Genomic DNA, 16,708 nt, shown 5'->3' on the forward strand with positions numbered 1-16,708 from the left:
AGGACAAAAGCTGGAAAGCTAGTGAGTGATAACTGACAAACGGGATGGTTATGGTCTTAGCAAGAACATCTTTGAAAGCAAAAATAAAGGACCATTTTTGAAGTGATAGGAAAAGAACACCTAGAAAAAGAGTAAACAGATGATGGTAGGGTTGAAGGTAAAGCTATAGAAATGTTCCTTGTAGCCGTGTTCTTAATGGGCAGCTGAGTGACTGGAATGCATGCACTGTAAACAGTGATGTTGATTGCATGACAGATATTTTCTGAAGGCAAGAAGTCTGAGAGACATGCAGGTTAAAGCAGAGGCTCAGATCTCAAGATATTACTGGTCAGGATGGGTAGAAACAGAAGCACAGACAAGTTTCCTTGTAGTCACATAGAACTCAACTGTAAGCTTACAGAGTTGAGCTTACAGAGATGAGCTGTGGTATAAAGCTAATTTCATTATTTGTAGCATGATTTTGCACGTATATGAATAAGTACATGCAAAGAAAAGATGCAAAATTAAAAAGACAGCAGATTAGGTGATAAAGCCATTTGCAATCCTCAGAAAGGTCCTTAAGAATAGTTTCAAAAGATAGGAGAATAGAGTCAGAAAAACACCATTTTAAGAAGATTAAGTTAGTGCCAGTGGTAAATACCAGAACAAGAAAACAGACCCTGATTTGGAAGAGGTCATTAAGCAGCTTAGTAAGATATGCTTTAGTAATATTCCTTAAATATAACCGTGCATACAGAAACAGGGTAAAAGGATCAATGCAGATATCATAAGGAAGTTAAAGTTAAAAAGAAAACAATCAGGAGGTTTTTTCACCTGTTAAAGAAGAGCAGTAATTAAGCTATAAAGAACAGAATCTATGAAATAGGAAAGTGCCAAAGGCATCAGAAAAAATAATGTTTGGTAAAGAATGCATTTGAGGCATTTCTGAATTAATTACATCAGGAAAGGAAAGATCTTTGCAGGGAGAATGGGAGTGGCCATACAATATCTTGTTTTGTTTCATTTATGTTTTGGAAGCAATGAGTAGGACTACAGAATTCCAGAAAATTAAGTTTGCATAGAAGGTCTACATGAAGTCAAAGGGATGTGATATTATTTGACAATATCAAACATGTAAACACAATTTTGTATGAAAAAACAGCTGCAAAAAAAAATTCAAAACCAGAATTTTTGTATCAGTTTATATCATTTCAACAATGATGTACCAATGTCCACATATAAAACTTCATCAGTTTAATGCCAGTCCTTAAATTATTCACATAAATCTTCTGTGTGCAAACATCTTCAAGGTCTTAAAGAACTCTAATTATCATAGGCTGAAACAAAACAAAGTTGTAACAATGAATAAGGAAATGTTTAATGGAAATAATTGTGCAGCTTTTCTGTTGTGAAATGACTGACTGTAACTGACCATAACAATGACCATTTACATAATCTATATTAAAATTATAAATCATACGTACCTAATCTGAGGTTGTCTTTCAGAAGTACCAAGGCTTTGTTTTACGATACCTGAAATGAATGCATAAATACTATCTCTGCATTAAAAAATAATCGTAGATATCCATGATCATTCTTTCTGTTACTCAGATATGGTTTGAAAATAACTTTTAAAAAGCAGGGGTAGACAAACCAAATTCACATTTACTGTTTGACATGTCAAAAATGTGCTTGCATTTTACTTTCAACCCTGCAAATTCACAGATTTTCACCAAAACAAAGAACACATGCAGATTGCAGGACCACAGATGTATCTGGATTAGCATTAAGTACTTAACTCAGTTACTGCTATCACTATAGCCACAACACCTCTAGTCTGTGTAGGAAGGATAAAATATTTACCCACTGTCTAGAGAACCCTGGATGGGTTGTCTAAAGCTTGTTTTACCGGAGTTTTATTGCCACCTTTCTATTAGTTAACTATTCAAACTTACTTCTTTAATAATTCTACTGATTTTATGACAAGGGTATGACCAGGCATTGGTCAAACATCCAATCAGCAATAAAACTGAACCTGAACATATATGTCATATATTTCATACTGCCAGAAAATATGAAAAAGAGGAGTAATATTTGGTGAAATTGATTATTTATGCACTTGGAAAATATTGTCTTAAAGCAAGTATTTGTCTTAAGCTTGAGACTTAAAACATTGCTACAAAAACATTTATTTGACACTAATTTTGACATGAGGCCACTCTATCCTACCTGGAATCTCACTTTGAAAGAGGAGGAATAAATACATGCTTAAATCAAAAGATATTTTATCTGGCCAAAGGTCTAACTAGAAAATGAGGAGATTTATTTTCCCCATACAAACAATAATTTTCAATACAAATCCCCACTTTGACTACATAAGATGTTTTTCCACACTAGTAATATCACAAACATTCCTATAAAACAAGAATAGTGCCAGCTAGTCATTCAAATAGTAGCTTAAAAGAAAGAAAAGATAACAAACTTCTTACACTATTTTACTTACTGTTGGTACTACTACTACTACCGCAGTCGTATTAGTTTTAGAACATTAGTAACTTTCAGAGAGCAAATATTTCTGAGAATCTTAAATCTTCTTGTGTTCAACCACATTTACAGCTGTGATCTGAAATATAGTGCCTCTATTTTTCCTACTTATCTAAGATCCTCTGCCTTGAATGAAAAAAAAAATCTTGCAGAAGGCTGGCTTCTGTCACTCAGAATTCACTTTAACCCATCCCTAAATTATTTACCTTTTATTTAAGTCAAACTTGTCTGCTTAAAAGGAAGACACACAGATAGATTGAAAGAAAGAAAAGAAGAAACATTATTTTATTCCTTGCTCATGTTTGCAAAACAGCCATTGAAACTCTGTAGTAGTTAGACCAAAAGTAGGCTTCGTAAGAGTACTTGCTATACACAATAGCAAACAGTGTAGTTCCTTCTAGATGTAAAGATATCTCAATTAACTTTGACACAATAGATAGGAAAATGCAGTGTCTGCTATCTAGAAAGCAAACAAGGACTTTCAAAAGAAGAAGCTATGACCGTTCCTATTCATGGAATATATAATTTACCTGTGTTGGATGCAGAAACCATAATACAAACACAAAACTAAAAGCTCCGGCTGAACCTGAGCATTGCTTGAGATAAGCATTTTGAATTACACTCAAAAGGCATCTTGCTATAACAAAGAATATAACATATTTAGGAAATATATGTAGGAGAAAAACTGTAATGGAAGGCACATGGCTAGAATGCTAAGTTTGAACACAGCTGTTTCCTGAAATTTCAAAAACAACTCCCCCTTTCCAGTATTCATATACTAAATTGGATCTGAAATACTATAGTCTTTGTTTCAAATAAACGGCTCTACCAGTAAAAAGCTCGTATCCAAATTTTCTTGATCAGTTACTTGACTCACAACATTTGACTTGCAAATCTGCCAGCTTATATTTACAAGCACATGGTATTTCACACCAAAGAGACTGTCTTACCACTGACTGTACATGGCAGAGATGTGGTATTTTCTGATTCATATGCTGAAGTTAAGAAAAAACATATTAATATTAAAATTTACCAAAGAAAACTAGAAATCATGTTGCAGAACATCACTAAACACCAGTCAACACCCTTCAGCTCCCTTAGTATCACTTATGCCAGAACCCCACTGAGCAGCTACAACAGGGAGAGAAGTCTCTTCATATTAGACACTTTGAAAACACATTGGAATAATTTCTTCATTAACTAAGGACAAGGAGATAAAGACATCTAAAAGCCATTACAACACATATTCACATGTGTATACATGCACCCATCAAACACTATCAACTTTGGTGATAATCCTTAGTCTTTTGTGTGAGAGTTATACTAATCAGACTAAGCCAGACAGAGAGTAAGAAAAAATATGCGTAGGAAAGTTAACTAGAATAAGTCATGGAACACATAGTAAATTCTGATGTTCAGCCCAGGGTGTTAACTGGGTCATATTTCTTTTTACCATGGTTACTCCTTTATTATGGATAGGAAGAGTAAGGCAACTTATGTTTTGTTCAAATGCTTAACAAGAAGGAATTCCTCATTTGATTATCTCCTGGAAAATGAAACATAGATCCTCTGTGTCTTTCCTGGTTTGTGCCCATCATTGTTGGGATGTGGAAAACACACAAGATCCAAAGATTTTGATTATCACAAGCCTTCCTGTTCTGAATAGCTCTATGAAGATCCCTTAAGGACATTTAAAAAAAATAAAATGAGTCACCAAGAATTTTTCTGAGTGGTACTTCAGTCTGTAATAGATAATATAATAAAAGTAACTTCACAGCACTCACTGACATCAGAGCAAATAATCAAGACACATTCCAATATAGTTCAGTATTTTCTCTTGCAGGCATCTTATGTAATTTCAAGAAAAGAGCTTACAACATTATACGAGTTGTGAAAAACTTGGAAAGATAGAAATGTTTGCTTTGGCTTTCACTTTACTGGTATCTAGAAAAAAAAACCCTCTGAAAATACTTTTAAGTGTAATCACTGATAGGAAAATTATATCAAGATTTAATATTTACAGACCATCTCCCTGAATGAACAGTCTTAATTAAGGAAGAAGTAACTTCTCAAATCATGAAATCCACCACAAACTATAGCTGTTCTGAAAAATAAAAAAAGCTCTGTGATCAGAGAACTTGCAAGACATAAGGTAGCTGTCTGCAATTAGATGCAGATTATAAATGAAACTACAGCTCCAGATAGCAGTTGACATCACTGAATAGATATTCATTTCCTAACAAGCTTGCTGTTGCTCTCAAAAATAGTTAAAGTCAGAGCTAAAGGGTGACTACTTCAGCACCCCATCACTTGCTATGTACAACGTGTTGAATTCTTATATTGACAGTATCCTAGTCTTGGAAGTCTCCAATCACTGAACTGCATTCTTTTGACTGCTTTGAGCATTACCTGCACAAGACTCAAGTTCTAGCACTGTATAAATAGGTTGTTTTTCAAAGCACTCAAAGAAATCCAAAGGAGAGTCTTAGCTATTCCAATAGAATATTCTGGCAGATCTGTGGTCTCTTACATAAGAGCTCTGAATACTATTTGATTACAGAAATTTTGTCAGGAAAAATGAGTCGTGAATCACGATGAGTTGTGGAATTCTTTGATTACTGGTCACAAGCCAGTTAAGATCAAGGATTCCTCCAAATACTAGACACACAAACAGCACGAGGTAACAGAAACACTCTTGAGCAAGATACAGAAGAACGACAGGACTGTGATTTAAGCCTTCTTAGCCTCATGAAAAGCTAGGAGTTGAACAATTCTGAAATTAATCTGTTGTATGCTTATCTTTTTATTGTGAGGAAGGTCAGAGGACAGGCATATATACAAACTTGGGAAGTAGGATTTTTTGATAGCATATTTTGCAGACAACTAGTTTTTCCATGCCTTTCAGAAGCATTATTTACAGTAGTACATTGTCCTCGTTCCTTCCCAGACATAGACACTTAAATTCTCTCTAACTCAACAGACATACTAGCCTTAGTGGACTACTATTCATTAAAATATATCTCTTATTTTCTTGCTGTTTGTTTTTACCGGTAGAAATGAAGAACAGTTACACTGTAAATAAAAGCAAATAAAGAAAAAGAATTATGACTAAGTTAAGATGCAGTTGGGAAACCTCTTAATTTTAAAATAAGAAAAATTTACACAAACAATAAGCTGCTACCATCACTCTTTATTGGTTTTTGACTCCATGTCTTTATCCTCTGTCCCTTTGTCATTTCAAATTATAAGGATTTGGGGGAGATAGGAGAAATACCTCTTCCACTACTGCCTCTACGCACCTGAAATGCGCATAATCTGCTCCTGTAGAATTAATGATGTCAAGGAGCATGGATCTGTTATCCTGATCCTATACAGACTGTATCTGACAATTTTAGGAATTGCTAAAGAAAGTGATCTTGTGGAACTATATTTTCTAAACTAAGAATAAAAGTCTTTTTCTAAAAGCATAATTAAAAAGCAGAGGGTACACAAAGTTATTAAAAAATAGTTACAATTTTTGGACTATAAAAAAAGCAAACCATCTGCATATCAGTTTCTGTACCACTGAACAAAACAGCACAGCACATCTTTTTAAAAACAGCACCTAGTTCTAAATTAGAGGGATATTTTTCAACATTTACTGATTGTGATCACAATCAATACACCTGAAATTTAAACTCATATTTTCCTGTTAGCACTTTCTGAGTGAGTTAGATGAAAGTTGGTCATATTCTCCCCTGTAATGTTGATATGACTGACAAAACTATGTCTGATAATTAATACATTGTTAGCCAATTACTAGCAATCAGTGGAGCATAACCCAAGCTGTACTGGAATCTATAATAATTTTGTTAATATTATCTTTTCTTTTTCTATGAAAAGAAGAAAAAATTGCCAGCATTTATTGCAATTGATTCGTACTGCTAAATTCATTATATTAAAGAGAACTGCAGCTGATCTAAGATAGTGTGACTGGATTACTGTTTTTCTGAAAAAGCAATCCTGAACTATCTATACACCAGTTAAATTGTATATGCTTGGAAGAAAACATGCAGCAAGTTCAGGAAATGCTGACCTCAGTTACTAGAAATAAGTGGAGCTGGCTGAATGTTTTCATTCAAAATATTTCATTTAATCAGTGGAAATCTGGCAAAAAAGTACAACACACATCTGAGAATCTTGTAGTGTCCAGATCTTAACACAGAAAAATGAACAAGGAAATCATTATTGCTAACACTTGGGGTGTGGCAAGTTATAAACTACATAGAGATTTCCGGTAGCAATGTACAATGCTGAGCTAGCCGACAAAGAATTCAGTAGGTATCACACAATGTGTAATTATTCTAAATAAACACAAAACCAGAACAATTCAGCCGCAGGCTGTTGCTCCTCCAGAGATTCCTTCTGTGCAACCTTCTCTAAGTGTCACACTATGCCTCTCTCTGTCTGGTAACCTTATGCTGTTACAGTCTTAGCACAATAGAGCAACAAAAAAATTCGCAGAAAATTTTGGTAATGAACTCTGGGCTGAGTAGCCATGCATCCTCCTGCATGAATGTTAGGCTATCTGGTCAAAATTATAAAATTATGTTAATGGATTTTAAGTAGAACTCACTCATATGCCCTGCAGTTATTGCTAGAATGTTGGATTCATAGCAGTCACATTTCTTCAGTACCTGGGTCAAAATCTGAAGGAGATCCAGCTAGCAAATGGCACTACAAACAGATTAAGTTATTTTGTGATTTTGAAGCCTGGAACCTTGTACTAATAAAATTAGTTAATCCCTTCACACTTAAAAGGACATTTCAAAGGATCCACAGATTTCCCATAAGAATTTATGGTATTAATGGAATTTCTGATTATATTTAGCTCTAATATCACTGTTTTTCTAGTATAAAATGTTCTTTAATTTCCACTAACATAATCAGAATCCTACCTCATTTAATAATTAGATCATGGACTTAATAATTAGACCATATTTTAGCAGGCAACCAACAGTGATTACTGATGTCACTTTTTTTTCATATTCTGAGTATAATCCAAAATCTGCTACTTAACACTCAACATAGCTGACTCGTAACTTTTTGCAATAAATAAATTAAAGGCAGAATGAATGCCGTGCTTTGTCATATAACTCCTTCTTAATTCAAATCTAAACATTAAGCATTCCTATAATAGCATTCAATGAACTTACACAGCTAAAACTTGCCTCTATCAACATTTTTATTTATTTATTTATTTTTTACATCCACTAGCTGGACACTCCATTTCTCCATATGCATAGAATTATTGTTATTGAGACAAAAGTTTGCACATTGTCTGCCTTTTTTCTTATCCACTCCAATTATCTTATGCTTCAAATCTAAAAACAACTTCATTGTCAAATTTCTCAGTAAAATTCCAGTTTCCATAGTCATTATTTGAAAATACAGGTATGAGCTACATAATTAAAATGTGATGCAAAATGAATTATACTGGAAATGCATGCTATAGAGGTAGAATTATTTTAGTTTTCTTTTACTTAGGACCCATAACAGCTGGTGACCTTGCAATGAATCATGAAATACCCTAGCATTTTAGAATAAGTGACTATTTTGCTATTAGAAAGCACTGAACCCTCACATTCTTGAAGTTTCTTACCAAAAGCAGACTCTTTCAAATGACTTGAACTGGAACTACTTAAGTTGTCCAATACATCGAGCTCATCATCTAATTCTGAGAACAAATCTGCAAAGAAAAATTAAAGCAAATAATTTTTAATCCACTTCTGAGCAGTCTAATGATATTTCTAATGCTTTCTTTTGCTAACAACTACCTTTCTCAGAGTTCTCTAAGCTACTGTTGTCCTCTATCAGGATTTCTTCATATGTTCTCTTCTCATCTTTTCTACATGTAGAATGACAATTCTCTGCCAGGATGCCAAGGTTTTCTGAAAAATCACTTTTGCAACTGGCTGTTCCAGTGGTGCTTCCTTGAAGACTCAACTTGTCATAATGGTTCTGGCAACAAAGAGCAAAAAGGAAATGCTAGACACTGTTCTCATACAGCACCCATTAGAAAACCTGCAAATGAAAGAGTCATGAGTGTATCTACACACACAGGAATGCACTTTTAGTTCCTATTTAGCTGTTAGTCCAGAGCTAGATGATGCCATGTTCAGTCATAAAGCTTAAATTTGGAGCAAACCTTTCAAACCCTTAATCTAAATGAATTCTTTTGAGCCTTAACATAAAAGGTATCTCTGTTCCTAATGAAGAAAAATTACAAATTAAAACAAATGCCAGGACACAAAGAAATTCTGAACATTGCAAAAATATATAACAAGATAAAGATAGTAGGATACAACCTATGGGAAATTAGCTTTATCTTATCTTAAATAATAATAAGCAACTGAGTTCTAGACAACACAAAATCTGCACAGCAGTCAAGCTGGTGGGAAAATGTGAACTTGATGTAATGGGATATGATGTCACGACAGAGAGATTTCGCAAGGCTGAAATGACCAAGTGCTGATTAGTATTATCAAAGCATGGCTAAGAAAATCAAAACATGCAGGTCACTCCAAAATAATATCTCCTATTTATTTCCATGGAAACCATAAGAAAGTGTAAACAACATTATTTGATAGAGCAAATTCTCAGCTACAAGACACTGCTTTTCAACTTGGTCACTGCCATTAGCTGTGCATTTTCACCAGCACTGAGCAAGAGCCTGCATGCTGTGCTCATGAAAACCTGCACCAGTGGAGGTGAATGTAAATGTCACTGTCATTGCTGAAATGCATCACCCACCACCTCATTATGATCCCATCCACTGTTTGGTCTCCAGAAACATTCAGCAAGCATCAGTGAATGTCAGTGGGTGCAATTGTTTCTGCATGGAGAAATTCAGTTCTACCCATTTGATTCATCTGCAGTTGCATGTCAGAAACCAGTTTTTCAGACTGCCCCTCTGCTGCCATCTGTCACACAGCAACAAAATGTTATAGAATATTGGTGGGAAGGCTCAACCTCTACTGCCATACACTGAAACGTGCCTCTGATATTGTAAGCCAACATAATAAAATGGGAGGCATTACTTTCAGAGCCGCTCTGCCTGTCACATTTAAGTACTAAATCTCAACTGTAGCTAAGAGTTCTTTAATGAATGTAAAATTCTACTTCTGCTGCTCTCTTTGTTTATAATTTTTCTGGAAAGAATAGAGATACTTGATCCTTGTTATTTCTCCTACTGGAATGCAACAAATTTTGGAAGCAGACTGCTTTTATGATTTCTGTATATATTATTCCAAGTCTTCTTGTATTATTGCTGCTGTGCATCAATAAATTCATGTTTCTTTTAGTATTGCCAGCACAAGGTGTGATAAAGAACAGGAGATAAATTATGCAAATCTATCAGGTTACTCTGCCCATGGCAGGGGGGTTGAAACTAGATGATCTTTGAGGTTCTTTTCAACCCAGGCCATTCTGTGATTCTATTATTCCATATCCTCAAATTACCTTAATATTAAAGATAGTCATTTGTTTAACCTGATAGATTTGCATAATTTATCTCTTGTTCTTTATCACACTTTGTGCTAGCAATAATAAAAGAAGCATATCATACATTTCTAAATAAGTCTATTTTTACCAGGTGTGTCAGTAGCAATTTGGACTGTATCTAAGACAATTTTCTTCCCCAGTCAGTCCAGTGAAGCATTTCTACCTTACTGGGAACACAGCAGAAGACATATCCTGAAAACCATTGTTTCTTATCTACACCCAAGCCAATGCTCATTAACATATATAACAGAAAAATTGTACTGAACTTGTTAAGTACTACAAGTGTTTATTAAACTCAAAATGGGTAGTCAGCAAAATTTTTCAGGATCTTTTGACCTCCGTACAAAATTGTTCAGCGCAGTCACTGAATTCCAATGACAGCCTAGATGGAATGTTGATTAAATGTTCATGCAAGCATATTGTGTCATATTACAGCATACATACCATATACAAAGTTGCATCAGGGCAAGTGACAAATTTTGAAGGCAAATCTGACAAATTGGAGAAATTGGGGAAAAAAAAATTTAAAGATGAAAAATGCAAAGATCTATACAGGGAGAAACAGCTGTGCAGAGGCTTGGAAAAGGACTGGTCAGACAGCATCTCTACATGAAAAGATATGGGGATTTTGATGGATAACATATAAAGCATAAATCAGTAACACCATGCTGTTAAGAAAAACAATCACACTGTGATATGCGAAGAGGAGAATAATCTCTAAGAACTAAATAATCTTTCTACTCAGTATCAATAAGGTTCTCAGTAGGAGTAACTGAATTCAGTTTTGACTAAACTTAAAAAAAAAAAAAAAAAAAGAGAGAGCTATCAAGGGAGACATATAAGAATAATCAGAGATCTTAAAAGACACGAATTAGAAAGTCAGACTGATGGAATTTGATTATTTAGCCCAAAGAAAAGAAATGACAGAGGAGACATATATTTCCACTGTTGAGAGAAAGTATGCAGCTTAAACTGTAACAAATGCAATTTAAGTTAGACTTTAAGACCACCCAACACAAAGAAAGGACTTAACCATCTGAAATCCTGCAAAGAGAAATGTGCACACACTATGTAATAGGTTTGAATGTGCTGTGTAAATCTAATGTTCTGTGGACGTGCTGAACTTACTGCTCTCAGAACAGCTGTATGACAGTTAAGAGTGGATCTGGAAATTTCAGGATGATACATCCCATATATGCACATGCTTATGTCCATCTAATATCTCCTGGAAACAAGACACAGATAGCAAGTGTATTCTGTTAAGTATACAATATGAGATTAACATTTCCTTGAAAAAAAAAAAAGAGACAAACTGCAGATACAGCGTATAACACAGTGTAGATGTGCTATGGACACACCCAAGATTTCCAATTACTTCAGGACAGTTCATAGTTTTCCACATACTATCTTTGGATGGCATAAAAGATTGAGAGGGGTACACAATCACTGACAGTAAAGTCAGTTACTATTCATTCAGTTCTGGTTCCAAACTGTTCCCTAACCCAGCATAGTCTACCTTGGCAAGATAGAGACTTTCTATCACTAAACATTTTTATGACCGAAGGGTGAAACCCCTGTCAAGAGTGACAGGTAGCTCTAAGGCTTTCATACTTGTCTCAAATTCCATGATTCTATTGAAGTACTTTGACATATACACCGAAGCTGAATTAAACATATTATATGTTCATCCTTAACAGGATTGTCCTCAAAAGCACTAACTTCCAACATTTAAACCCTATTTCCAATACCTGCTACGTAAATTCCAAAACAGAAAGCTGCCAGAACAAAACCAACAGAGCAAAAGGTAGACGAAGAAAAAACTTGTAGATTGCTAAGTTTCCAATGACATCCCTGTGACCTCACCCATGATCGGGCCATATTGCTGCAACGTTAATAACCTGTAACATCCTAAGTGATTTAAAGTCAATCTCTCTCTTTGCTTCAACCAATATAAAAACACTTGCTGTGTTCATGCACAGTTGTTTTAAGAAAAGAAAAAAAAAAAAAAAGTATGCATTATCATAGGATCACCAAAGTTGGAAAAGACCTCCAAGATCATCCAGTCCAACCATTCACCTACCACCAAAGTTTCCCCACTGAACTATGTCCCTTAGTGCAACACCCAAACTTTTCTTGAACACCCCCCAGGGACAGTGACTCAATCACCTCCCTGGGCAGCCTATTCCAGCACCTGACCAGTCTTTTGGAGTAGAAATTTTTCCTAAAATCCAGCCTGAATCTCCCTCAGTGTAACTTGAGGACATTCCCTCTCATTCTGGCACCAGTTTTGAAGGATAAGAAGCCAATCTCCACCTCGGCACAACCTCCTTTCAGGGAGCTGTGGAGACCTACATGCACTGATTGACTGAACTGAGAAATAAAATATGCATCCAGAGAAAAAAGAGAGTAAAAGGAACATTGGTTCAATTTTTTGTTTCTGTATCTACACTGACAAGAAAAATAGATGAAATTCAAACTAAATTGCTAATTAAGTACTACTTTGTAATGCATGTGGTGATGCTTAGGAACTACCAACGTTATTATTAGCAGGATCAAACTGCCAACAGTGCAAAACTGAACTTGGGTTTGGAGGAAAATGAGTAGATGAAAATGGCTGAATCATTTTGATCTTCTTTGCCTTTCAAATAGCTGTGAGCCTGTCCTCCTGTTTTTAAAAGTTGGATAGCGATTACTGTTTTTCTTATCACGAGAGTTGCTAGTAGGCTGCAGAGTGGTTACAAATGTATGGATTTGTAAATTATGAGTCTTAACTCTTCCCCTTTGGCCATACATCATTGTGAGTGAAGAAACAAATTGGGATAAAGAGAATTGATTCCTGTGGATATAGAAAAATGGGAGCAGTAACATGCTCTGCATTTAGATATATACAAAATACGTCACAGTTATTTTCATTGGGGTCTTTTTGATATATAAGGGAAATATAAAAAAGTCTGAACTTATTTGTAGAATTTAGATATGCTGTTTATGTTTCTAAACCAATCTTGAAAAGACATAATACAATATTCTAATTATCCACATGTGCATTATGAAGGTAAATTACTCATGCCATGGATGACAGAAAACTGCCTCAGCCATTTCCGGCTCTTTAATTTAAATGTTGTCCTGCTGTATTGCTTCTTCCATTATTTCCAGCCAGTAAGCAGACAGTTTCTGCAAGAGAATAAGTCAGGTTTCTTAGTACAGCCTGGAATCAAGCTGCTGCAAGTAGAATAAGCAATGTTTTCAGGCAGTAACATCTTAGTCTACCAGAAATATAAAACCATGATATCCACAGATCTAGGTCTGAAAGGACTAGTGCTAACCTAAGATAAAAATTCTATCTAGAGGTAAGATTACTCAGCTTGGGTTTCTATGCCATGTTGCCTAGCATGCTGGATTAGGGAAGACCTGAAACCAGGAAAATTAGTAAAGCAAACTTTTATGTTGCTGATGAGCATTCTTGTGCATTTGAACCTTAGGACAAAGCACTCAACTAATGGTACTCTAAATGGACCATCTTAGACCAAACACAGCTAATGAGTGATCCCCTGTGCTAGATATGGATGTACCCCAATAGATTGCACTATGCTCAAAACCTCAAAATTGTACATACTTCTTCATTGCTAGTCTCCCATTGCTGCACATTTCAGAACTTATCTGAGTATATGAATTTGTATCTGTGGATTTTAAAACAAAAAGTGCATTCAAGGACATTACTAATACATGTAAAAGTCAGCTTTACTTCCCAGAGAATGTAATATTACAAAATCTCTCTATAGAGAAAGAATGTGACAGACCTTTTATGCCAGATGCACAAACCAGAACTTCAGAAATGGAGAAAAGGAAGCTACTCCCCAAAAATATGTTCAAAATGGGCAAACTTGATAGACTACCTGGCTGCTGAGAGTAGCAGAAGGAATAAGTGGCTTTTATTTTCTTATATATATTATAGTTGACAAGTTCCTATCACAGAGAACCTGTAAATTTTCACCTTTCAGAACAGAAAACACTAACTATGATTAAACACTCTTTATCCTTACAACTGCACCTATTACCACATAAACAACAATGCCTATAGAAGACAATGAAAAATAAAAATATATAAGTGAGAAGCTGGTAATTATTGGTTATTTTTAGGATTATTTTAAAGGATGGATTTTATGCTATACTTGTCAGGCAAGGTATCTATTCTTCTTCAGCATCATCTGCTGATCTGTCTGTCGCACTGCCTATTGATCAGTTTCTATACTGGTCTTAAGCTATGCATGAAAGAGATTCTACACTGGCTTTAAAAGAACTATGGTGTATAGTTCCATAAGCAAGGACACAGAGCATGCTCTTTATTTCAGAAACATTCACAACATGACACAACTGGGATGAAAAAGGAGGTAAAAAGTACGTTTTAGTAGAGAGAAAACAAAGTATGAGGTAGCTGGCTTCAACAAAGCATTGAACTACAGGCAGAAAAACTGAATTCTCTGACATCCTGGAAAAATGACAAATTACCTAGCTATGGACTTGCTGGAGCCTTGACTAAGATTAATTAGGTTGCCCGTACCTTACAGTTTTTATTTAAGGATCAGCTGCTTGAAATTATTCCTAATATATGAAGTCAGGATATTGTCTTTTTTCATAAGTAAAAATTTTCAGGAATAATTATTCTTTTTATTAGAAATCCTCCAACTTCATAAAGTTTCCCTTCAATGCTGAAAGAAAAGAAACAACTTGGCTCCTTCTAATTCTAAGCCCTATAGCACCCCTAAGATATTTGGAAAAATCCCATCCTGATACAGTCTGTCTGATTTAGAAGAACTTACAGCTAGGTCTTCTACTTATTATTAGTGACCCATACACGCTCGGTTTCCATGGAGCTCTGGATCTTTCTCAGATTCTCCTGTTGTTCTGTTTCATTTAATATACAAAATAAAATATCCACCGGCATGGAAATAAAATGAAAGTATTCTTTCCTTAAGGAGATTAGCCATTATACCCTAGAACACAGAGGTACTTTCCTTCTCTTTTTGTAGATAGGTGTATTTTTTTTTTCATTTATTTTGTTATGTATTTATACAAAGCTGATGTACTCTAAGTTCAGTGTAAAGCTATTAGTCATATCATATCATACGAGCATCTGGATAGAGCACTCTTCTCTAAAAGCAAGACAATTGCAATGAAATCCAAAATCAACCAGTTTTACATCTATAGTAGGTATTTTTGCAAATTTCCTCACAGTTACACAAGAAAATGACTAGACCAAGATACAGAAATGAATGATACAGAATAAGCTTTCAAACATGTAGGGTAAGGAAACTCAAAAAATAGGGCAAATAACTTTTCATGCTACTGTAATTCATTAATCCTACCCTGTATCACTCTTCTGTATTAGTACTTCTTATATTTCAAACCACAGTAGTGTGTTGAGATTTTTCTAGAAGTCATTGGCAACATTTATTGAAAACAAGGTATAATACACATAAAAATTTTGTTCCTTTAGTAACAATTTCTACAATCCTTATACTCAGTCAGGCACATGAAGACAACAGGTGCTCCTGAAAAACTTGTTACTACACAGAGGTTCTTCAGTGCAAACTACTGACCCATGATCAAAGAAGTCAGTGTTTCTAACAGTTATACAATAGTTGGACAGACAAGGGCAGTAGTTTAAACTATAAATTTACTTTGTAACTGCCCTTAACAATAATTATCACAGTGAGGTTTTACTACACAAGAAAAAATTTTGCTTGTATTTTTTAAGTAAATTCTCCAGAATCATATACAAGTTTGGTTCATCATGTAAAATACTGACATCCTTCGTGAAGAGTGCTTAAAACAGCCTGTAGCAAATAAAAGAACTTTAAGAGGTAAATCTACGGAAGTGTATCAGACAGTAAGAAATTACTAACAAATACCAGCATCAGTGCTCTTTAAATCTGTAATTTAAAATTATGTGTGTATTTTCTGTTTCCTAGATTCCATTGTTTGAGAGTCATACCCAAAATTATCTATCTGTTCCACCACAGTGGAATCCTATTCACAAGTGCAATATTTATAATAAATATTTATTAGTAATTAAATACTGCCAGATTCAATCAAAACTGGAAGTACCTCCGTAATAATGCCATTTTCCTATATGAATGAAAGCACTTTTTAAGGTACTGTTATTTTTGCTGTATGAGTATGTCCACAAAACAAAACAAAACAAAAAAACAATGAATGAATATCTAGTTGAAAATAAATTAAAGATCCCACATGGAAAATGTTTTAAGAGAATTGGTCTTTATTCTCAGATATGGCAAACAGTGATAAGCTAAAATAAAGCTTAATGCACGTACTTACTTGTGGTAAAATAGAAAGCTGATGTTGACAGACTGCTGCATTTCGGTTAGCTTCCATGAAGTACCTCTGGGTTCGTCTTCTCTCCCGATCCAGTTTCTTCTCCAACGTGATATGGGAGGTGGATAAAATATCCAAATATTTCATCATCACATCAGACAGCAGCGAGCTGACCTCCACTATGTCTGGACGTGTCTCTGCATCAGGGGTCAAGCACCTATAAAAATAAACATTCTCTAATGAAAGCTAATTACTTCCTTCTAAAAACTTTGCTACCACTGCATTCTTCCATTGGTAATTATCAAACCAT

General features: G+C 34.9%; 1 protein-coding gene across 9 annotated transcripts in view; it reads right to left on the reverse strand.

Annotated features, from left to right (window-relative positions):
• NEK10 (NIMA related kinase 10) overlaps window positions 1-16,708 on the reverse strand; it is a 91,084-nt gene that overhangs the window by 25,439 nt on the left and 48,937 nt on the right. For 6 of the 9 annotated variants that reach the window (XR_005857784.2, XR_005857787.2, XR_005857785.2 and 3 more), the window contains 4 exons: window positions 16,402-16,615; window positions 8,340-8,523; window positions 8,165-8,251; window positions 1,464-1,512 (listed from right to left, as the gene is read on the reverse strand). Coding sequence is in view for 4 of the 9 variants with exons in the window: in XM_040696273.2 (XP_040552207.1) it covers window positions 1,464-1,512; window positions 8,165-8,251; window positions 8,340-8,523; window positions 16,402-16,615 (534 nt within the window). In the remaining 5 variants the exon portion in view is untranslated. The other 3 variants (XR_005857788.2, XM_040696275.2, XM_040696274.2) reach the window with 2 other exon arrangements.

This window comes from Gallus gallus, chromosome 2 (genome assembly GCF_016699485.2).
Source record: "Gallus gallus isolate bGalGal1 chromosome 2, bGalGal1.mat.broiler.GRCg7b, whole genome shotgun sequence".
NCBI lineage: Eukaryota > Metazoa > Chordata > Aves > Galliformes > Phasianidae > Gallus > Gallus gallus.